The sequence below is a fragment of the Pygocentrus nattereri genome, chromosome 18 (genome assembly GCF_015220715.1).
Source record: "Pygocentrus nattereri isolate fPygNat1 chromosome 18, fPygNat1.pri, whole genome shotgun sequence".
Taxonomy (NCBI): Eukaryota; Metazoa; Chordata; class Actinopteri; order Characiformes; family Serrasalmidae; genus Pygocentrus; species Pygocentrus nattereri.
This window is the reverse complement of record NC_051228.1, coordinates 24163424-24186891: the sequence shown is the minus strand read 5'-3', so window position 1 is coordinate 24186891 and position 23468 is coordinate 24163424. Positions and strand designations below refer to the sequence as shown.

At 38.5% G+C, this 23468-nt stretch overlaps 1 protein-coding gene across 1 annotated transcript in view; it reads right to left on the bottom strand.

The window, feature by feature from the left end:
* Positions 1-426: 426 nt before the first annotated feature.
* The window catches only part of ugcg (UDP-glucose ceramide glucosyltransferase), a 35279-nt gene continuing 12237 nt past the window's right edge, over positions 427-23468 (bottom strand). Inside the window, exons 3-9 of the mRNA XM_017708146.2 lie at positions 12358-12460; positions 7901-8002; positions 6961-7073; positions 3994-4172; positions 3490-3576; positions 1351-1537; positions 427-628 (exon numbers count right to left, since the gene is read on the bottom strand). Of these exons, the coding sequence (XP_017563635.1) occupies positions 458-628; positions 1351-1537; positions 3490-3576; positions 3994-4172; positions 6961-7073; positions 7901-8002; positions 12358-12460 (942 nt within the window). The 3' untranslated portion in view covers positions 427-457. The remainder of the gene's footprint in view (positions 629-1350; positions 1538-3489; positions 3577-3993; positions 4173-6960; positions 7074-7900; positions 8003-12357; positions 12461-23468) is intronic.

Here is a 23468-nt window from a genome sequence, read left to right as displayed (position 1 = left end):
AAAAAAAAAAAAAAAAAAAAAAAAGAAGAGTAAAAATTCCTATGGATTATCATATAGGCTTCCAGAAATCCACTGAAGTACTAAGACATGGCTCAAGCAATTTAGCTCTACATCCATCCACATACCTGGGCATCGTCCTGTGTCATTACCCCTTCTGTTCCTCCGCTCATCTGTCACGATTGGCTCACTTTGGAACTCAAGGCCCCTGACTGGTCCAAAAGACCATAGTGAGGCCAACGAAAGCACCAAGAACATAAATACTCAATACACGCTCTCCAACACGCCACAGGCTTTAAAAACAATTAAATAAAAAATCTCATTTCTCTTTTAAAACTCACACAAAATCAAAACAAAGTCGTTGCAGTTTTTTCTGCAAGTTCCGTCTTCTCTTGTTTTGTCCCAAGTCTGTCTCTAGGCTCCAGGTGCTTTTTTTTCCTTTTTTTTTTTTTTCCTCTCTCTATACGTCCAATATTTCCTCAGCCGTGCCGCCGCAGCGTAGCCTGTAGCGACCTGTTCTCCAGCTGATGGTGGGGTCCCAAAGAGCAGACAGGAAAATCTGGATGGTCATGGACTCCCTGATGAACCAGGCAACTGCATAGTCCAGCTTGGAAAAGGATGGAGGGCCACCCTGAGTGGGAACAGGTAGAAAAAACAAAAGCAAACGTTATACAGGTCAGCCATTTAGAAATTTTTACTACAGCAATGCAGGAAGAGCACATGAAGCCTGTGGGGAATATGTCAGCTAGCAGGTTCATTTTTCCCCCATTTACCTGAATCAGAGGTATTCAGTCTCTGCCCTGAGGAAACCCGTGAACTGCAGTTTGAGTTTGTTTAAACTCAAATTATTCAACTCTCACAGCTAATTGCCAAGCCCTTTGAAAGCCAGGACTGAGGCTGAATAGCAGTTACCTAAATGACTATTCATCTGCAAGCTAATACGCTTGTATGCTCTATAAATCAAGTATGATACATGCCTTTGTTTACCACTTGTTCACTTCCAGTCCAAAATGTTATCAAAAATGTGAAGCAGTGTTTATGTCTGCAAACAATATTTGTTTGGATGCACATACAGTACTGTGCAAAATTCAGAGACCATGCTTAAACATTCACCATCAGAAACAGAGAAAATGGGATTCCTAAGAATGATCTTTTAATCAGTTTTTGAACTTCAGTATTGGAAACTGCTGATTTTTTTCTTGATTTTCTCCTTCTTTATGTAAATGGATTATTATATCAAATCAAGAATATCTCCTGAAAAATTAATAACTTAATTTGAGTGGAAATTAAATGAAGAATGACCTGCTTTTAGCACAGTAGTGCATGTAAACAAAACAAGCAAGGTGTTATTACTTGTACTCCTCGGAGCTGGATGTAGTCAGAGATGAACCAGGCCAGGCAGTGACACATAAAGAACACCATAATGTCCCAGCGGAACACGTGGTGAGCAGCCCAACCGATGATGAGGCTTGCCACGAAGCACTCGGAGATGGGCTCGATGACTGTGGCTGGCAGCATGTTGATGCGAAGCTTGGCCCATCTGAGTGGCAACAGACACAGAAGATTAGTAAGGCACACATGCAAGGAGTGACATTCAAATTTTGGTACATGTTCATTCCAAGACATTATTATTATTATTATCACTAAAGTTATAGAAGTATGTGATAAAAGTTTGGACTTGTCCACAGATCCTTGCTATTTGAAGGGGTAAATAATGTTACAAAGGTAGGTGAACACAGCATTAGGCATCTTGCATAGTGTGCTTGCCTAGGCTGGAATCATGTTTCATTCCTCTATGTACATTTAAAAAAAAAAATATAAAAAAATCCTGCTATCATAACTGGAGGACATCTACTGCAAATGTAAAATTAACAGTAAGTTGAAAAAGTGATAAAAATTTATAGAAAACTTTCTCCATTTATAATCAATTACAAAAGGACATTTGGAACATCTCATAATGAAAGCACATTAAAAGGCATATATCATGATAAAGTGACTTCCCTGCTTTCTAAAAAAATCTTGATGTAGTATGTAAATATCAAAGTTTTTATTTTTTATTTTTATTTATTTTATTTTTTTTTATTGGAAGGCAAATGCAGTACAGAGAAAATGTGTTCGGACAGTTTCTTCCATTATTATTATATAATATAACAACAGACAGATAAAACAAACATAACCCCAATTAACCCCCCCACCCCCTCTGACAGGCAGCTTGTCTAATACGTAAGTCATTTATCATTCAAAATAAAACTGCACATCTACATCCGTAAATCCACACTCATTATCTCGAGGTCACATGTTCATATACCCTTAAATTATCATGTACATCGAGCTAAACATACTCATGATCCATCCCACATAATCACGGTCAAAGTGTCCACACTTCTGTCAAGGTAACACCTTAATATTCTTAAAATAAGACAGAAAAGGTTCCCAGTTTAAGTAAAACTTTCTCACAGATCCTCTTAAAGTAAATTTAGACTTTTCAAGTTTAAGGTAAAGCATCACGTCCTCTAGCCAGGTAGCAGCTGATGGAGGGTTAGGGGATTTCCAAGCCAGTAGGAGCCTCCTGCGGGCTAAAAGGGTAGTGAATGCGATGATGTTCGATTGCCTTTTGTTAACTATCACGTCCGCCACACCAAATATGGCTGTAAGTGGGCAGGGTTTTAATAGTACCTCAAGGGCTTCGCTTAATGTTTTAAAAATAGTTCCCCAATAATTACTGAGCTGGGGGCAAGACCAAAAAGCATGGACCAGATTAGCAGGGGACAGTGAACACCTATTGCAATTAGCATTAAGCCCAGGGTAAATAGTAGCAAGTCTGGCTTTGCTTAGGTGAGTTCTATGCAGAATTTTAAACTGTATTAACCCCAATCTAGCACAGGACGATGAGGAGTGGACCTTGCTTAGAGCTTCTTCCCAATAATATCAAAGTTTTTAAGCGTAACATTCACTCCCCAATTTATAAATGGAAACTAAGCTGCGAAAAACATCCATTATGAATTCAGTTTTTGTGATGTGATGATTTGGGAAATTGTAAAAGAAAAATGTAAGACATGGGCCCTTTTAATGCATATCTATTAAAATACCATTGAATTAGGAAAAAAGTTTTTCCTTTCTCGTATAAATTTACCATTTCAGGCTACACAGCTTTTAATAGTGACATGCCTTTTTGTTTAGGTATAACAATTTTGATTAACAATTCACACTCCATGTAGTTCACTATTAACATGGCCACATACGACTGAAGGACTACTGCTTTCAAAACCTACATTAAAATCTACAATTTCACACTGTCATATTATAAAAAAAACAAACGAAAAAAAAAAAACAAAAAAACAAAAACAAACCCAGACTGTGGCTGCAACACAAGTCAAAAATCCCATTTCACAAGCATACACCATCAGTGTAAACTGCAGAGCAGCCACAGCACAAAGAGCAGAGAGCAGCTTGGTTCCACAGATGAGACAAAAATGGCTGACTGCACAATACCTGATCATGCGTGACTGGAACTGGGCGATGGAGTATGAGCCAGAGTTCTGCATGGCTACCTGTGTTGCCATGGAGAATTTCCATCCTCTGCAAGACAAAAGGGAAGGGGTTATTGGCCACCCGGAGACAGTTCAGCTGACCCAGTCAATAAAAGCAAACAACACTCCTGAGGAGGCACTCCCCATAAAAGTGAATTTCTCCCAAAAAACTCCAGAGCCAGAGGCAATGAATTCTGAATTAGCTGTAATTTGCAATAATGATTATATTCTTATTGACTGTAAAACACATGCAAGAATGTGAGGCCTTCAGAAAGCATCCATGGTCACATGGTTAGTTTTTTTATAAATGGAGAGGGGAAATTAGTATTAAAAAGACACAACTGGTATCTTAAATCACTCTTTATTCTCTTTCCTGCTGCATGTGGTAATGAATACATCTAAACCAAGAACCCCACTCTGAAGACCCACTGCTACAGTTTAATTTCAGTAAAAAATCTGAACCAACCTGTCTGCAATGGCTTTGGCCATGAAGTAATCTTCAGCGATGTACTGGGCGAAAGCGATGAGGCCTCCAGCCTGGTCCAAGACGTCCTTCCTCATCAAACAAGACATTCCGGTCACGCACTTAATCCCAGTCACGTTGGCAGATATGTATGAACGAGGGTGTGATGTTCCAAAATACACCTGCAGGATTACACAGTCAGACACACCTTGAGGATTTCACAGTGGACACTGCCTGGAGGATTATGCTCAAGACTCTTGCATACATGTTTTAAAATTAGCAAACCTAAACAGGATTTATTTAATTATGTATTCAATCTTTCATGAGGCACTTAAACAGCAGCTCTAGTTACAGTGACTGTCTGGCCAAAAATCCCTCCAGCTTCCCCACCACACACACAAACAGACCAGAAATGTTTGGTGCGTGAAGTTTGCTTCTTTAGTTTTGCACTACAGCGACAAACAGAATGTAGCTAACAAGCAGTAGAAGCATATAGCCAACAATTAGCTCTGTGCAAACTGCACGCTTCAATAACTACAGCATTAGTGCATGCTTCACTTACTATTACATTACAACTGCATGCTTTAATTAATACTACATTACTACTGATTGCTGTAAGTTTCTGTTATATATTCTCTGCTTTTTCCTGATGCAAAAAAATGAATGACTTAATGAAAGAACCTAAATAAAGGTGGTCTCTGACATTCCCACAGTACTATAAACAACCAACCAACCAACCAACCAACCAACCAACCAACAAGGGATCCACTTCAAAGTGACAGTTATTCGAGTGAATATTTTATTTCATCATCATACTTCAAAAAATATTCAGTCCTAGAAGCATACTGTTGATGAATAATCCAGCAAAGGCAGCCCTCAATAAAATGAATATTGTATTGATTTGATTGAGGAGCTATAAAACCCCATGAGGGAAAAACCCTCCACTTTGGGGTTCGAATGTTTCCACTCAAACTCATACGGCCTCTATACAGTTTCAGAGTCTTGTGACAGAGTACACTCACCGGTCATCCCTCCCTATCCAGCACAGCTACAACACTGCACATGTCAACATTTTCAATTCTCTGACACACCTGGACACACCTAAACCTGGATAAAGTGATTTGACTGTAATAAACAAAGGAAACGAACATTAAATAAAACTGGGAGTGACGACTACTGAACTAACCTAGCATGACCTTATTTATAATTCACCACTTCAGTTTCTCATAGTCAGGTGAACCAGCTTCATAACACAGACTCTTCTATTGAAATAAACATCTCACACACTCCAGGCTGGTGACGTGGATAAGCACAGTTCCGGACTAAATCTGCCTCAGCATTTACTCCCACTTAGACTGGCATGATGTTTATTTCTGAGGTGATGCCAACTACAGGCCAGCACTGTGCTCTTCACTGTAATTTAGAGACCATAAATCTCCGACAGAAGAGTGCTTTTTGTTTTTTTTAACAGTCTAAGGCAAGACTCTAGCTGGGCCAAAAGAAACTGGCCCAAATCTGAGGGATCTAAAACTATTAGTTATAATCATTCCACTGTGATTATAATTGAAGTGCACTGCTTTAAAATCAGTCCAACATAGTCTAGCAAGTCAAGTAATGTACTGATTAGGTCAATAATTAGAGTAATCAGAGTTTGAAACAAACAACAAACAAGAAAAATTAACTAGACAGCAAACAGTAAAAGTTAAAATAAACAATGAACTTTCAAAAACCTCAAAATACTATACTAGAAAAAGCCAAGAGGACAAATGAAATGTTAATCTAAAAATTTTAAATCGAGTAATTGACTTGAATCATGATGGTCATAGTGTACAGTTGAGCCCAATTGCCAATCCTTCCATTGTGAAAGACAGCTCAACATTGAGTCTTAAAGGATGTGTAACAGGCAATTGTCTTGACTGAGGAAAAGGAAACAGACAAAAAGAAGAAACAAGAAGGTTGCTGGTGTTTTCAAAAGAATGGACTGACCACCCCAGAGCCCAGACCATCCAGAAGATCAAAGTGTTTAGAATTACTTGGATAGTGAGAAGCAGAAAATGCAACTTGCTTTGAAAAATTGAAAGCAAGTCTGGCAAAAATAATGGAACACCTAATAGAGGCATAGTGTGGACACACTAAATACTAAAGAACTGATATATATATTGTGTGTGTGTGTGTGTGTGTGTGTGTGTGTGTGTGTGTATGTATATATATATATATATATATATATATATATATATATATATATATATATATATATATATATATATATATGTAAAAAAGTTTTTAAAAAAATTGGACCCAATCAGAGACACCCTATTTGACAGCAATACTGGCTGATATTGTGAATTTGGACACAAAATAGCATCATGGTTAAAACAGTGCAAGCATGTTGAAAGGATTCATTTGCTACAATATTTATATTATTTTACCCATTTAACTAAACAATTTATTCCAGTCAAACCCTAGAAAGGTTGAGGTGGTGATTCTGTTTTGAAGTTTTGAGATGTGGTGACTATGGTGTAATAAGGCTCCCATGTCTAGCGTTTCCTACATATTTATGTCTGACATGGCTATGAGTTCCAATTTTAACAAAGCACAAAAAAGTTCTGAGTGTTTGAGGTGGTCATAGTGACTATATGGTTTCATATATATTAGACTGCACTTTGTTTCCATAAACCAGATCCTTTTCCCACTATTCCAGCAAGTCGGGCGTTACTTTGGCTGTTGCTAATCAGTCTCATACTTACCAGTTAGATTTACCTAAAATATAAAATACGTTTTATCAGATATCTTCATTTTACCCCCTTAAAATGGGCTTTAGCCACAAAATGCTCATACATTATTAGACAGGTGGTATGAGTTTAATATTAGCTTGGTAATAAAAAAAAACAAAAAAAAAACCACAGTCTTGTCAGGAGCAGTGTTCTGTTGAAGAATTCCAAAGGTCAGAACTGACAAGGGCTTCCTCACCTGCTCCAGAGTAGCAGCGAAGCCTTGTCTGTCTGCCACATATGGCAGGCCGTGAACCAGTCCCACCTTCTCAGTCATCTGATTAGCCATATCAGTTAGTGTGTCTGGCCTCACTGTGGGAGATTAGCACATAGTCAAGCAGAGCAGCTGCAGACAGAGTCTTTCAAACTTTACCATTGCTGTCTATACTCTCAGACCATGACATCGGCATAAAGCTACTACAGAAAGAGTGATAACTGATCAAAGCATGACACTACAACACCTGCATGTGCTTTTAGAAGTTATAACTAACTATAGGTCCATTATCTACGATTTATTAAATTTGTTTGCATGATTGGAGTGGTCTGATATGAAATTCTCTATTCTAAAAAACTTTTAAAAAAGTTCACAGTTGTGACAGGAACCAGACATCTGAAGAGATTAATGCCTCTAAAAGTTCCTCACAGAGTGTTTGTGACTGAGACATCACTGCGCAATAGTTTTGATAGATTAAAACGTATAATTTAAATACACTCATGGTAGACTCAAGGTAGCTTACACACAAAATAGTGCTCACAGAAAACATATTTTACAGGTTTACTATAACTATACACCCATTTTACTATTATTAACATTATATATAAAACTATAATTGCGATTTTGGAAAGCAAATAAAATGGCAAACCACTCTGAATGAATGTTTATATACATCTCAGCCACTGAATTTTTTTGACAAATATCAGTGGAATTTCCCTTTAAATGGAAAAAGCAATCTGACAACACTACACATGTATAAAGCTACCACATAAAGGGTTATATATTGATCAAAGCATGCTATTAAATCCATAGCATTTGTTGTAACACTATTTTAAAAGAGCACTTTACGATTCTCAAGAAGGTTAATCGTGTCACTGACTGTGTTTAGTTTCCACAGCGTGTTTGAAACCTGTGGGAAGCCTACCTCGAATGCCACTGTCACAGATCCACACCAGATCATACTTTGCGCCCTCGTAGCCTGGCATGAGGTTGTTTATTTTTGGATTGATGCCGACCTTTTTCCCACCTGAGAGAAAAAGAACAGAAGGATAAGCACTTCACTTCCTGCCTCATAACTCATTAATATGGCTCTCCGTGATATGGGCCTGCTTTGAACGGACATCTTTCTCCCAGCGAGTGTTGTCCTTCATCCAGCACATTAACTACATTCATTGATCCATCTGAAAGGGGCAGTTATGGACATCAATAAAAATAATTTATATACACACATGCAGAATTACACATGCTGAAGATTACAGCTTCTAATAGCGATCGAATGCCTGGAGGCCTTCTGTCTGTGATCTGACCTAGAGCAAGACTAAAGAACTTCTGATGGGGAGTGCAAATGCATTTAACCTGCAAGTTTTATGCATATGCAGATTTTAATAGCTTTTTTTTGTCTTAATTACAGAATCACATGTCTAGGGTTACAGCTTTTAAACGCTGATCGGGTACTTGCTGTTCTATTTGAGTCGAGCCCTCACAAAAGCTCAAAGAACTGCTTCTTGGCCAACAACACCACAATAGCACCTACACACATCTTCAAGGGTTCTTTCGTAAAGAAAAGGGTTCTATATGGAACAATGAACACTCAAAAAACCTGCATGATTAAAGGGTTCGTTGCAGCATAATAGGATTCTTCAGATCGATATGCTGAAGATGGTTCTATAAAGAATCTTTTTAAAAGGGTTCTATACAGCACCAAAAGGGGGTTCTTCTATTTAACAAGCTTGACATTGTAACAACAGAAGAACCCTTTTTGGTGCTATACAGAACTATGTCAAAACCTTCAACAACTCATGTATTTTGTTGCCCGATTGACTGTGTTCACTTCTAGCTGCGACAGTCTGCTGTGGAGGCACTCACTGACTGCAAAGCTAAAGACCACTAACATCGACCAGCTCACTTAATAAGGTCAGCAGGTCAAGAATGGTAATGTTTTAATGAAGCCCAAACAGAGGAGCAGTGGTTAGCTTGTTCTGCTCCATTCCATCTAAACCTCATGTGTCAACACAAGGCCTGCAGGCCAGGTCAAGTCTTATTCAGCCTGCAAAATTATTTTGACTTTCTGTTAATATTACCCCATTTCACCACCAGCTGCACTACAGTTCCCAGCATGCACTGCAATGTAATGTGTGCTCCCACCCCTCCCCAACAACAATCTTTGGGACAGCACATCAACAACAAAACAAAAAAGGTGCCATGTGTCTTGTTTAGACAAATAGGCAATTAAAAAAAAACCTATTGTGCATTGGGGATGTTTAAAGATGTTTAAGAGTCTAGTTTTTTTTAAATAATGGTCCAGGTATTCAGTACCTTTTTTTGTAGTTTTGGCATAATTTGAACAAACAGTGGCCAGTTGGGGCCCACAGCAAAATTTTAAGTAAAAATAAAATAAAATGAATAAATAAATTAATAATAATTCATTAATATGGCCATTTTAGTGGCTCAGTTTGACACCATTGATCTAAACCATGGTCTGCCATTTCTAAATCACAGTTATGGCAGAAAGCCAAATATGCTTAGAAAAGGAGATCTGGGAGAGACAGTATCATTGTCTCAGTCCATGGCGTCATAAGCAATGTGCCTGAATTTAATGTTGGATTAACTTAGATCAAACTGTGCACTTCGCCCTCTTACTGAGCGCCAGTGAGGTACAGGGCTTAAAAGGCACAGTGATAAAATGGAACCATCAACAGGCTCGATACAAAAACAGAACATGAAGGTTCAGTGATGAAAGCAAAACTGTGTTAAATGTGGCTCTTTCCCACCAAATCATTCTACAGGGGTGTTACTTTACTTCAGTTAAGAAACTAGATTGTGTGAAACAATAACACAGATTGCTTGTGCATATTATGGCCGCACCGTTTTGACCTGTGGTTTTAAAAGGCGAGGGAAAACCAATGGAACTAGTTGCTCAATCGTCAGTAAACAGAATTTCTCAAGAAAGTCTCAAAAGGGGAATTCCACCATTTTTTCAGAATTTCTATATTATACCATAGTCGAAATGTAAGAGTGGTTTGATGTGAAACCACTAAGTGCAGATAAGTGCATTAAAAATTGGACATGTGCTGATGGACACTGATTTATTTACAGTGGCAGAGAGAGGAACCAGGGGCTGAGATGTCTATAATGCAAATAAAGCCATTTCATTTACTGTCCAAATGACTGGTGAGCCTACATCATCAGTTTTACATGTTTTGTTGATAATTGTACAATAGTGGTAAATCTGAAAAAACATGTTTACATTGTTGAATATTTTGCCTCATGACTTCCTGCATGTACCTTTTAGTTGTGTGTGTATGTATGTGTATGTGTACGTGTGTGTGTGTGTGTGTGTGTGTGTGTGTATCTGTGTCTGTCTTTCTACATACATACACACATATTATACACACACACACACACACACACACACACACACACACACACACACACACACACACACCAAAAACATCTACTACCTAACTATGAACTGTCTAAAATTACAGTAAAACAAAGTGTCAGGCATTAGGTAATGTATTTGTAACCATTTCATGTACTAACTTTCTAAATGTCTGTGAAGGAGATGTAAGGGGCATTAAACTCTTTAGGCATCTGGTTCGTATCAACACCACTGTGAACAGCTGTCACTGTGTCTAGAACGGAGCATTTAATAATTAGAGTATTAATATTATTAGAAATATTGAAAAAAACAGGTAGAATTTCCCTTCAATACAGCCAACCCACTCAGTCTTGATTTTCTACAGTACCACAGAGTTCCCATCAGGTGCTTTAAAACACAGAAATTTTAAAATATTGTTGATACAGCACAAAATTCAGAGGCCTGATTATGCTAATCATAAAAAATATCCTAAGTGGAAACAAAACACATTAATAGTAGGAGAAAAACAGCAAGAAGTACATGGCAGTGGGAAACGCTGCCAAATTATCCGCTGAAAGACAGAAGTCTGGGGATTTATGTTATGTTATGGACATGCATGTTTGTCTTTGATTAACAAGTTCGATTAGCTGTAGAGTTGAGGATTATCTCTCGGGGATACTGGACGCTCTCCAAAAGCTTTTCTTAGCCAAGTTGATGCATTTCTGCTATTTTATCCGCTTTCATCTCTCATATTGCCATTTATCTATCTTTCTAAAGAACATCTAGATTTTTATATAATCCTTCAGGAATTTGCATATTACACTCCTCCCTGGAAACAGCCAATGGTGTTCAATTTTCACTTTCAATTTTTATGCTCCTTAACATTCCTGAAGAATATTCAGCCTTCTGAGAGTTATGTTTCCTATTTCCATAACTAGGAGGGAATTCCACAGATTTTTTCAAATTTTCAGCATAATTCAATCAGTAAGATGAAAACAAAGAGAGAGAGAGGCTGAAGTGAAAAGCTCCTGTTCTAGAGAAACTAACAGTCAGAAAGGTTCACTCTGGTGGTGATAGGAACCAGACATCCGTCTCTAAAAGCTCACTTACAGAAGGTTCTTACATTGTTTGGTTATGAATACACAGCTGAAACTTTGTATTTTTAAAAATGTATTCATGGAGAGGTACATGCAGGGTGAAGTAGTCCTGAAAGAAAAAAATGGTTTAAAAAAAAGTTATTACATACAAAACCTCAGAAGACAAAGTAAGTGGTAAGTTTGGAAAGAATTATTACATTTCTTTATAATTATTACTACATTTGTGACCCTTGGCTCCTATAATTAAAATTATAAAGAAATTCAAGTTAGTAAGTTTCTCAAGAATTAACTTTTTACATCAAACCACTCAAAGATTTTGTTTATAGCTTAGTGATTGAATCATGAAAAAACAAGCCAAATCAAATCGATGGAATTTCCCTTTAAATACTTTAAATTGTATATATACTTTTTTAAATTGTTAATGCTAAGCGGTACGTGACTTCACCCCGATTAAGTTTTCCTGCACAGTTGTAGTCAAGTTTTTCAAGCTGCATTAGAAGCAGCTTACGTCACTGAGCCTGTCTGCCTCCCCTGACTCTATGCACATTAACAGATGGGCAGAATGAGACAGACTTATGAAAGGAGGATAACAGGACCCTGGAGAATGGTGCAAACGGGATATCCCTGCGTGCTCTTAATGAGCGCAAATCAATATTCCGTCCCAGAGGTGCATCCATAGACGCACAGCTGGGCCGGTGTCATATACACACAGGCTCATTGTGCTTAGAGGAAACCTTTTTCAATGACACTTATCTGCCCTTGGGTTCTGCCCATACAAACTAATTCCCTCTCAAAAAAGCCATGGGGGGAAAGGAGAAAAGTAGTGACACACTCATTTCCCCCTGGCAGCTTTTTTTCACTTAAGCAATACAGGAAGTGGCTGTAAAATAACAGAAAAACAGAATTTGTTTATGGAGTGCTTACCTATAAATAATCTGGCATCAACGTTGGGATATTTACCCAGCAGCTTTTTACAGACATCGATGGCTGGATCATCATGGTCTTGGACACAGAGTAGAATTTCATACTGAGAAAAAGAGATGGACAAAAGGGGCATTTTTAAAAATCTCTCCCATCATCAAGGTAAAGCAGACAAACAGGAAGGCAACAATGGCTTCCAAGTACACATTAAATCACTGACATTTAAAAAACTGCAGCATTTAAAGGAAAGCCAACTGCATGACTTGCCCACCAAAACCACACATTGTCCCCATTTAGATAGTGTCAGCAACTACAGCTCTACAGAAACCTACGCTAAATTTTCCACAATACACAACAGAAATAGGCAATACATTTGTCGTTCATATGATGGTTTGCTGAAAAATCTCATTTACACAATTTTCCTCTTAGCCCAACAGTTGCCGATCAACCAATGACATTTGATTTTAAAAGGAAAACTGCATGAAACCTGCACTGTGTAAATAAGACAAAAGATATAATGAAGCACTTGTGGAGAGCAGAAAGTCGTACTGTATCAGGCAGTGTATTAATGACCGATTAGCCTTTTTTTGGGTAGTAGACCAAACCTCCACTTGTATTTGTTAGCTTCTATTAGTATAGCCGTGCATTACAAGAACACACATCTGGGGAAAACTGGTAAACTTTTGTTGCATGATTGTGTCATCTTTAAAAAACAGCCCCAAATGCCTCAATTCTGAGCTCTTCATGTAACAAGTAACAACCAATAACACAAGCAAACCAAGCTACCTAGCAAAACACCATTGTTAGTGGACAGAACAGTTTTTTTTCTTGCAACAGGTAATGTTCATTTTCATCACATCTATATCCGCATTTATTAGTCATGCTGACTTAAACAACTTACAACAAGCTTGTTGTCTGTCTGACAATAATGACAAGCACACTATTGCCCCCTACTTTGAGCTCCACCTTAACAAATCATTGGACGGAGTAAGAAATTTCACACTCAGTTTGTTCCCACCTTAGTAAGCCTATGTTCCCATGCACAATTATCCCAAGGACATAGATTTCCTGTACTAAACATATTTTGACTGATCAACCACATTTAGCTTCAAGGAATATTGTGCAAATTTGATTTCTTTCTTAACCATTGCTTTAAGAGTCCTTGCAAGATCTCTCTGTACTTTTCAGCATTGCACCATCTGTTGACTGCATAGCTTGCCAGTTAACCAGTTTACTAACTGAAACGTGTGGGCCGCTTCATTCTGGCCTGACCAAAATGCATGGGCTTTTCAGAGTTGTCGACATCTGGGCTGACAAAAGAACGCCCTCATTCAACACTCCCCCCCACTCTTTCCTGCAATAGTCACAAAACAAGCCACTCGTAACATGAACTAAGAGAGACCATTGAGGAGAGAACGCCTTCTCTGATACTGAGGTTTGGCTCCAAGCCTCGCTAAAAGACGGCCAGAGGAAGAACAAGCCCACACTATGAGGACAGCCTGTCCGACAGCAGACACCACTCCAAACTGGCCTGCATTTAGTCCTGCACGCTGCCGTCTTCTGAGCCCCAGCCATTGAGACCATGTTGCCATGGTTATGGCTGGGGGACCTAGGGGCTTGGAGACAAAGACCCTTTTTCTGCATGACCAGGGACACAGGGAATCCACAATGGCCCAGGGCACAGTAATAGAGCTGTGCTGAAAGAGTGCGAGGGCTTTAATGAATCATTGATGAGGAAGATCCTGGGCCAGTGCTCTCAGCAGAAGGACAAGCAGAACTCAGCATGATGAACTGGCCTGAGATCTGACACAAGCAGGGGAACCCTGTGTGCTCCATCTGTTCATGCTGGACGGACGATTCAGCTGCAGCGCTGATAGACTTGCTCAGGGCTGTGACCCCGTGCAAAGCACAGCATTAGTAATGTGGAGTAATAAAGTGGAACTGGAAACTAGGGGGAACTCTTACAAGACAGTAACAGAAGAGTATTGCTTGGAAAGCTCCACTAGCAGACCCTGTAATTTTATCCATGTCCACCACCAGTTAAACAGCATTTAAAGTTTTCATCTTTGAGAGAGGAGAAAATTGAGCTGCTTCAGATCTGAAGGAAAAAAAAAAAAAAAAAAAAAAAATATTCCACAGGTGTTTGTCCATCCCTCCACTGTGAGAAGATGACTCAGTGCTATGAGTCTGAAAGGATGTGTAGCTGTCAAGGCGCCCTTACAGAGAACATCTGACCAGCCACCCCATCACTGAATTTGTTCGGGATTCATTGAAAGGTCTAAACGTCTAAGACTTTGGAGATGTGAAAAAATCTGCAGATTTCCTTGAAAAACTGAAAGTGAGCCTCATAAAACAGAATATAAGATTAGTAATAAGGCAGTAATAAGTAATAAAGCAAATGATGGACACACTAAATACTGAAAATGTGGTATTCAGTTTGCAAATGCAGACCACAACTTGGATTAAAGCAGACAATAAGAAGTGGGGAGAACTCTAAGGAATTTTGGGCTGGAGTTCGGTCACTAGAAGGCTGATCCCCCTGTATATAAAGATCATGTGAAGGCATAGATAAAGTGGAGGAGGGAGGAGGTGAGGTGTGAGATTTCGTAACGAGAATGAAGAGTGAAGGACTGGTATTTATAGGAAGCTGGAAATGAGAAGGAGGAGTTTCAGGTGTGGTCTTTTCTCAAGCTTCAGTAATACCATAACTCCATTTATTGGGGCTTCTGAGCATTTTTCTGTTAAATACATGTAAATTAAATATATATGAAGGATGGCCTCTGACCTTGCTACAGCACTCTATATCTCATTCTCACAATCGTTAGTATTTCTTAAAACTTTTGGGCCCTTTTGTTCTCCTAAACAAGGAATTTATGACCTTTGAAACTAACCCTAGACACACAACACTTCAGGAAAGTGGAAAATCATGTAAATCTAACCTCTTACTGAGCTGAAATGCCAGTAAGAGATTCTACCAATATTATAAACCAAACTGAGATCAAGTAAAGAGAGAAGAAGATGAAGCTTTGTCTGACATTAGCAGCAACTCTTTTGTACCTTTGCCCCAATAGCAGCGTCTCCACATCTGTCCAAACATAGCTTCAGTGAGCTACTGTAACTAGTCATTAGCATAGGCTTTTCTGTGCTTACTTCAAGAAGAAAGACTGCCATACAGGCCCATTCTTTTCGTGATGCCAGAAGAGGTCACAACAGCCTGGCGTGTTTTGACATAGGAGAGTACAATGGAAAGGTGCATGGCGCAGGGAGCTCAGCCAAAAAGTGGTCAAGATATCCAAAGTCACAGTGTACTGCCACTGTTTGTAGGCCTATTACAGAGAAACACAAGAAATGGGGGTAGAAATAAACAGAAAAACAGAACTAACAGGCTATTTCAGACGCTGAAAACTGACCATTAAAAGTTAGATTCGTTCCACTGATGCCGTAATCACAACTACAGAAAACACAAATCTATTCTGAAACAGCATTCACTCATTGTGCGAGTTGTCTGTCTAGGTCTTCCTGTAGGGAGGTAGAATGTTTTAGCATGATAGCATAGTTATAGATGCTCATTCTAAGTAACTCATTTTAAAGCACAGATGCAGGCATCGACTACACAATGGCTCTGGTCTATTCGGCTATGAACAAAAAAGTAAAAAACAACTGCAAAAATATGTAGTAACCACTTTAAAATTAATAAGCAGATGATGCAGTTCTAAGAGGAACTGCAGAGCATATCTACATCCACACCTGCACTAGATCTAGAACTACACATAAGCCATCTGCACTCACAAGGGCAGCAGGGAACAAAACAGTAAGCCCTCATGTAGCCACTTGTTACCCAAGTTTAAGAAGTATACCTTCAGTGGTCATGAAGGGGCATTAGCTGAAAGAAACTGAAGTCAAACACTGTCTAGCTGAATGAGCATTTCCCACTAAGGCTTTCAAGGTAAAGTTACACAAGATAAGACCCTATTAAAGCATGTTTGCACAGGGACAATGTGTTAACACTCACAAAGAAAAGTGCTTTACATAAACATTGTGTAATGGGTTTTAAGTCAATGTCATATTCTTACTTGTGACAAAGCTGCAATATAGATACTTTGGTGGTCGAGCCATTAACACGATACTGTGCTGAGTGCGAGCTGACAAGAAGGTGGTCGAAAATGACCATGAACTACTACTTTCTAAGATAGCCTACAGGCCTTTGTCCATTTTATAGATAACAGCACACCATAGTGTCAGAAACCAGACAAGCAAGTCTATCTGCGGTTACTAAGGCTAAACTCACACTTCATGGTCACATTCATCTGTGTAAGTGACCTTTATCTGTTTATATGGTGGGAATGAACCTGTGCTCAGAAAGTGTCCACATCCTTATTAATAGAAACACATAGATGCATACCTTGCCACTGACAACAACAAATGAACAATGAACAAACTTGTAGCACAAACCTTCACAGCAAAGAACCTCAATCTGCTGCTGGTCATGATTAGTTCAGAAGGTGAAAAAACAGGCCAGCAGGTATTTGTGGTTTTAATGCATTTACTGGCAGAAGCTTCAAGTCAGCCACCGCTACTGCATTATGAGCACAAGATGCTGCCCATAATATGTGCATGGGCATGGATAATAAGGAAAAAAATGATTTGGCTGTTCTCATTAAGGTCACAAGTGACGTGGCCATGGATCAGATAAGGATCCGATCTAGGATCACACATGAAACTGGCTCTAAAATCAGGTATGTCACAGAAAAAAAAAAAAATTGATTGGTGCCACTTCAACCTGGTGATATGCCTGCAGCCTAAAACTCAAGCTGAAATGAAAAGGAACCTTTGTTTATCTTATTAACTTGTCTCAGGTCCTATTAAAGGGGATTTCCACAGGTATTTCAAAACACTCATGATCGCAATCGATACAGAGTCAGAAATCATTGAGTGGTTTGATGTGAAATGGTCCACTCTCATGAAACCTACCGATTCACATTTCCTTACAGTGGAGGTGATGGGAAACAGGGGTCAAGTGTGCACAATGCAAATACAGCCATTTTATTTACATCTAAAACCATCAGTGAACCAACACGTGTGTTCTACATTTCTATATGTAATCATGACAATGGCAACATAGTGGTAAATCTTTGTGCACTATTTTTCCTTACTATGCCATATACGTATTTCCTTGCCACGAATGTGTATTAAAAATACGTTTTAGGCTAAAAGCTTAAAAAAAACCAAACAAACTGAAAGCTACTGTAAAACAATGTCATTTTCGGAATGATTTCATGCAATAACCTTTTGTGATGTAGCTTTTAGAGACATTAAATGCTTCAGTCTGGTTCTTGTGACTACCACCGTGAACAATTCCAAGTATTCCTAAACAAATCACTTTGAATGACTTTGTGTACATCTTAATGATGTAATTGTGCAAAAAATTCCCTTTGAGCACGATTCACCATATCAAATCATTAAACAGACAAAACTGTTGTTTCCCCTTAAGTCCTTGATCATGTAGTGACTTTTGGCAGCCTCAAACATCGGAGTTTTGATTATATGATCATGCACCAGCAATAATCCATATCATGCTTCGCCTGCCTTTCTCTTCAAGCTAAATGCTAAGCTAGTCTTCAGTAGGAGATTCATCATAATGTGGGACGAAAATAAGTTATGATCCCATTCAAGTTGACTTTAACAATTAACATGGTTTGAAGCAAGCATGTAACGATTTAGGCATGTAGGTGGCATGAGGTGGAGGTGGTGTACATAAGCTTCCATTACTTGTAAGCCACACAGGCCTCCAGTGCTAAAGACATTAAACATGTCTTCAACTATCGGTCACATCAAATTTAACTTTTGATTTTTTAAATTCAATTGCTTATATCTTTTATTCTATAACTGTTCAGACATATGACCTTTCATATAACCATTTAAGCAGCCTGTTTTGCATACTGTAGCTCTTTCATTTCAATGGCCACAGATGGCAAGAGGAACATCCTTTAAGTGGAAAAGTGATCTTGGCTGAAATCAACATCAATGAAACCACAAAGTCATAACTCCTTTTTCCTCACTTCTCCCATCAGAGACATGACGTAAACTCCTGGGGTTGTAGTGCGCTAGACAGGCCTATCACAATCACTACATAACGGCCATCACAAGCAGGCTGTTCGCTATATGATCAAAACTATTTTCACAGTTGTGCCTTTCAGAGTCATGTGGTTGTTTGCTGTGACCTAATGTGAATTTGGTGTGGTTTCATCAGTTGTTTTAAGGTAAGTAAAAGCAGAAACATCATGGTTTCTGGCTTTTTCATGGCTTTTAACTTCTGACTGGTAACATTAGAGCTTGACCTGTTTCTGTTGCCAGTTGGGAGCTAATAAGTATTGAAAGCTAGATAGCAATTTTAGAGGCCAATTTTGAAACTTGTTTCATAGTTGCACACAAACAAAAAGGCAAATTGTTAATTGGAATTATTTATCTTGCAATTAATCATCAGTTAAAACTTCATGATTGCAACAGGCCTAGCGCCAGCCTCATGTGCAGAGCAAATCTGGACTGTTACAGAAGTCTGTTTGCATTATGGGCCAATCCCATTTTCTGAAAGCTGGAACAGAGGCAAAACACCCCATTAACAGTACCAGCTGATACCAAGCATCGTTTTAAGCACATTCAGTTGATCAGCTTCAGTCAACAGGCAATTCATTAGCAATCAGAGCAGTTCTATAATAAAGACGACATTTGCACGGCACTGATGTGCAGAGACACACATCCTGCCCAGCTGAGAGATCTGCTGTGTTCTACTCAGCTCACTGGAGTTACTTATGGCACAAATATTCCACTGATATGTACTTGTCTTGCAGATCCGAGACAAGATTAAACAGATAAAATAAAGAATGTGCTTCAAAAAACAAAGCTCGACATGAATAGAGTGGTTATTTTAAGAAAAGAACATTACTGAAAGTGGCTTCATTTCCTCTTTGTAATTACAGAGTCCTGGGCTTCGTTCTGCTTTTTTGGAAGAAAAAAACTCCATTGTGGCTGCGCTGCATGGTTTTATGATTTGTTCTACAAAGTTAAATTTGTTTTGGTCCTCCTTTTGACGCTATAGGATCAGTTCAGGAAATAAACCCTAAATGACATGAGTATATTGATATAATATGAGATATTATTTCCCAGTCCCTGAATTTTGAATGGCCTCAAAATGAAAATGTCTCAGGGTAGAACTGTTACTACAGGACCAGCTGTTGACATTTTTATGCTATTTTTCATATCAAAAAGAGCCTGATTTTAGATCAGTTTTCTTATTTTGAAATTATTTTTGCATATGGGCTCTGGTTCTCAATTAACCTGCAAAAACCTTCAAAAGAAGGTAATATGGATGCACAATTGGAATCTTCCAAAATCAGAAATGGCAGATTTTTTGCTATAAACAAGCAATCAGCTGATTTATTATTCTGATTTTGGCTGATCTCTACTACAATTTTATTAGAGAAATAACATTTGCATGCTGCTGCTACACCTGTACCAAAATGCATGCATAACTATGCGTGACTCATTGTGCTAAATAGCCAATTGCCTTTTTTAGTTTAGCACTTCAATTTATTCATCCAATTTAAATAGCCAACTGATTTTTCAATTACATAGTTAAACTGCAAGTTTAGCTAGGGTAATGTAATGTAAATGTGTTTCAATCAGCTCTCAAAATGGGAGCTTTGGCTTTAAAAAAAGACTAATAAAAATCATCCCAAAAGATAAATTCTGCCATCAGCCAATTAGCTTGTTAGGAAACTAGAACTGGCTATAAAAATCCATGTTTGGTGATTATCTAACATCTAAACTATCCTGCCCTTGCAAATTGTATACAAACTTACAAATTATAATTTGATGAACAATAGTGATAACTCTAACATGCATCACTGTGAAAGATCCTAGAATGAAAGAAACTGGCACAACTTTGACTTACGGGAATAAAGATTTTGTTTTCTTTTTCTTGCTCACCATCTAACCACATTGTCATGGTGGTCTGGCCTACTAGCCTACTAGCTAGCCTATACAGTGATTTCCTCTACAGACTCATGTCTGTTTTTAATACAGTACTGAGGGCCCAAAGATCATGGCCTGCATATACTATTTTTTTGGCCTTGCCTATTGCATACAGAGATTTCTCCAGATTCTCTGAATCTTTTAAATGTTATTATGTACCACAGATGATGAAAAGGAAAAGTTCTTTGCTATTCTACATTCTATATAAGTTATTCTTGAATTGACCATGCAATTTTTCACAGTGGTAAACCCTCATCATTTTTACTTTTGAAAGAGCTTCTCTGTGATGCTCTTTTATACCAAATCATGTTACAGACCTGTAGTCAATCAACCACCAGATTTTTTTTTTTTTTTTTTTAGCATTACACACTTTTGTGTCTCCAGTCTCAACCTTTTCTGAACGTGTTGTTGGCATCACATTCACAATTGGCCAATGTTTTTCAAAAAACAATTTCTTTGTTTCAACATATATGGTCTTTGTACTACTTTAAATTCAATATGGAGCTTAACTGATTTGCACATCATTGCATTTTCTTTTTTTTTGCTGGGCCACAGACTAGAGCTTGACAGAATCCAAAGGGCCACAACTAATCACATCAGGTTTGGTCACGTTCAGAAATTTTTGCCTTGGGTCAGCTTTAAATTACACACTGACATTCATTTTCACAGCCTGTCCATCACTTAATTGACTCTAGCTTGCATGTATGCTTGCTTTAGTTTTGTTAGGACAAAATTCTGTGAAGCTACAGCTGACTTTCGACAGAATTCTGTATGTCTACAGTTGGACTCGGACAGAACTTTATCAGGGTACAGGCAGGTTCCGACTGAATTTTACAGAGACAGGTTGTGACTGATTTTATAGAGACAAAAGTTAGATTGAGCTAGAACTTGTTGGACTACAGTGAACTTGAGACAGACTTTTCTCAGAACTACAGTTGAGTAAGGATAGAATTCTGTCAAACTACAGCCAGACTGAGACAGAATTTTGTTGTATTAAAATGTTCTAAGCATGAACTACAACTGATATTAAATAAGATTCTGTAGGGCTAAAGTCAATTTGGGACAGAATTCTGACAGGCAACAGTCAAGTAAAGGCAAACTTTGTCACACTACAGTCAAGTTAAGATTTTACTGGACTACAGTCAGGTTTAGACAGACTTGTCAGGCAACAGCTAGATTTTTTCAGACTATGTTTGGACTGGGACAGAATTTTGTTGTGTTACATTCTGGACTAAACTCAATTTTACTGGGCACCAGTAAGGTCCAGACAGAATTTCTTCAGGTTACAACCGAAAAATGTTGCTGTCCTACAGTAAAGATCAGAAAGAATTTTATTGGGTTATGGTTGGGTCAGCCTACAGGTTGGGACATATATATTTTTGACTACCATCAGGCTGGGACAGAATTTTGTCCAGCAGTCAGGTAGTGAGAAAACTTTACAGTTGGATTTGGACTCGAAACCTGTTGCTGTGGGTCGAAAACAGACTCATCGGATGATCTTGGGCCATACTCTGCTTTGGTTCAAATGTTCAGGACTGACTGAAGCTTTTCTGGAGACAAAAAGCCAATCTATGTCCAGCAGCAGACAAAGCAGGAAGAAGAGGAGGGTGAGGAAGTCCCTGTCTCTTTGAATCAGCATCAGAGCTGCTCAGACAGCTGTCTGATGAAGACTAAATGAAGCAGAAAGGCCCATCTGTAAAACTGCACAGCAGAACCCAAGACAGCATGTCTACTACACACAAGTTACTCTAGACACTGAAAAACATTAGGCTCAGCATTGAAATCATGTGTATTCAAACCAGCAGAACAACAGGAACAACATGCTCCAGCTGATCATATGTTCCACATGAAGGCCCGTCTTCCTTTTCCAGCTGGTTGAACTGAATCAACTGTTTATAGCCACACCTATCATTTACGTTCAGGCTTACGGGTGACTCCTTTGGTTGACAACTTGACTTATCCTTTTATGATCCAAAGTCTTTCATGACTTAATGTGATGAACTTTCCTCTATAGTTAATGCTGAAAGTTTATGCCCATAACTAGTTCTAACTTTAATAAGGAAGATTCCACTTCTATTCATGCAACAGATGGTAAACATGGGAGTTTTTTGAAGAGCTTTACTAGCAGGTACTCTTTGCAGCTGCAAACAATGTTGATCAGATTACTCATCAGATTGAGAGTATCAGATCCACAGCCTTGTGCAGCAATTAAAAACAGAAACTGTCTCACAGCTTCACTGTAATTATGTGGTAGTAAACTTCAGCTAGTATAAAAGACAAATATGCAAAGACTCTGCTTCTCAGTCTATTCTGCACCAAGCCATTTACTATGTGACTACATCAAAGGGTGGGAAATAAATACTTTTTAACAGGCAGTTTTTACCTTTACTGTTTAATATACAGTGGTGTTTTGTACACAGACTAAAGACAAAATATTTTTTTTAAAGATGCCATCTAGCAAACATTTCAATTGCAGCAAAATGCAATAAGTATGCTCATTTTATGTATGGACGAGCATGTTTATGCTGACAGTTCAAGCAATGTGTGACGTATCGGCTACTTTACTGATGTGATCGTTGCATTTGTTTATTTATTACACTTAGATTCAGTAGTTTATTCATATTGCTCCATTTCATGTCATTTTGTAGGCCTATAATTTACAAGGCAGGTCAAATATTTCATTAACACAATGCACCACATATGATTGTATACTCATTTGAGTACTGGTGCCCTTCAAGATAAGCAAATGGACCATTGGTGAGCCTTGCTGCCAGCTCAGATACAAATGCATTTGCATGGGAAATATTTTGCATTGCACCTATTCAAATGAAAAAGGCAAAGCAAATTCTGCTGCAGCAGCGTAGGAAAGAGTGCAAACACTGTGGTTTCGCTAAACCTTGCAGCTCTATATCGTAACACTATTGCATACTAGAAGAGTACTGCAATAGCGGTGACGACACCCCATAGCAACAACAGTGAATAGTAAACGGTTACTGCCCTGCAATCACATGTTGTAAAAGCCATATCAATAGCCAAACCACCTGACAGCAGTGCAGAGTATGTCATAACAGATCTCACACCAT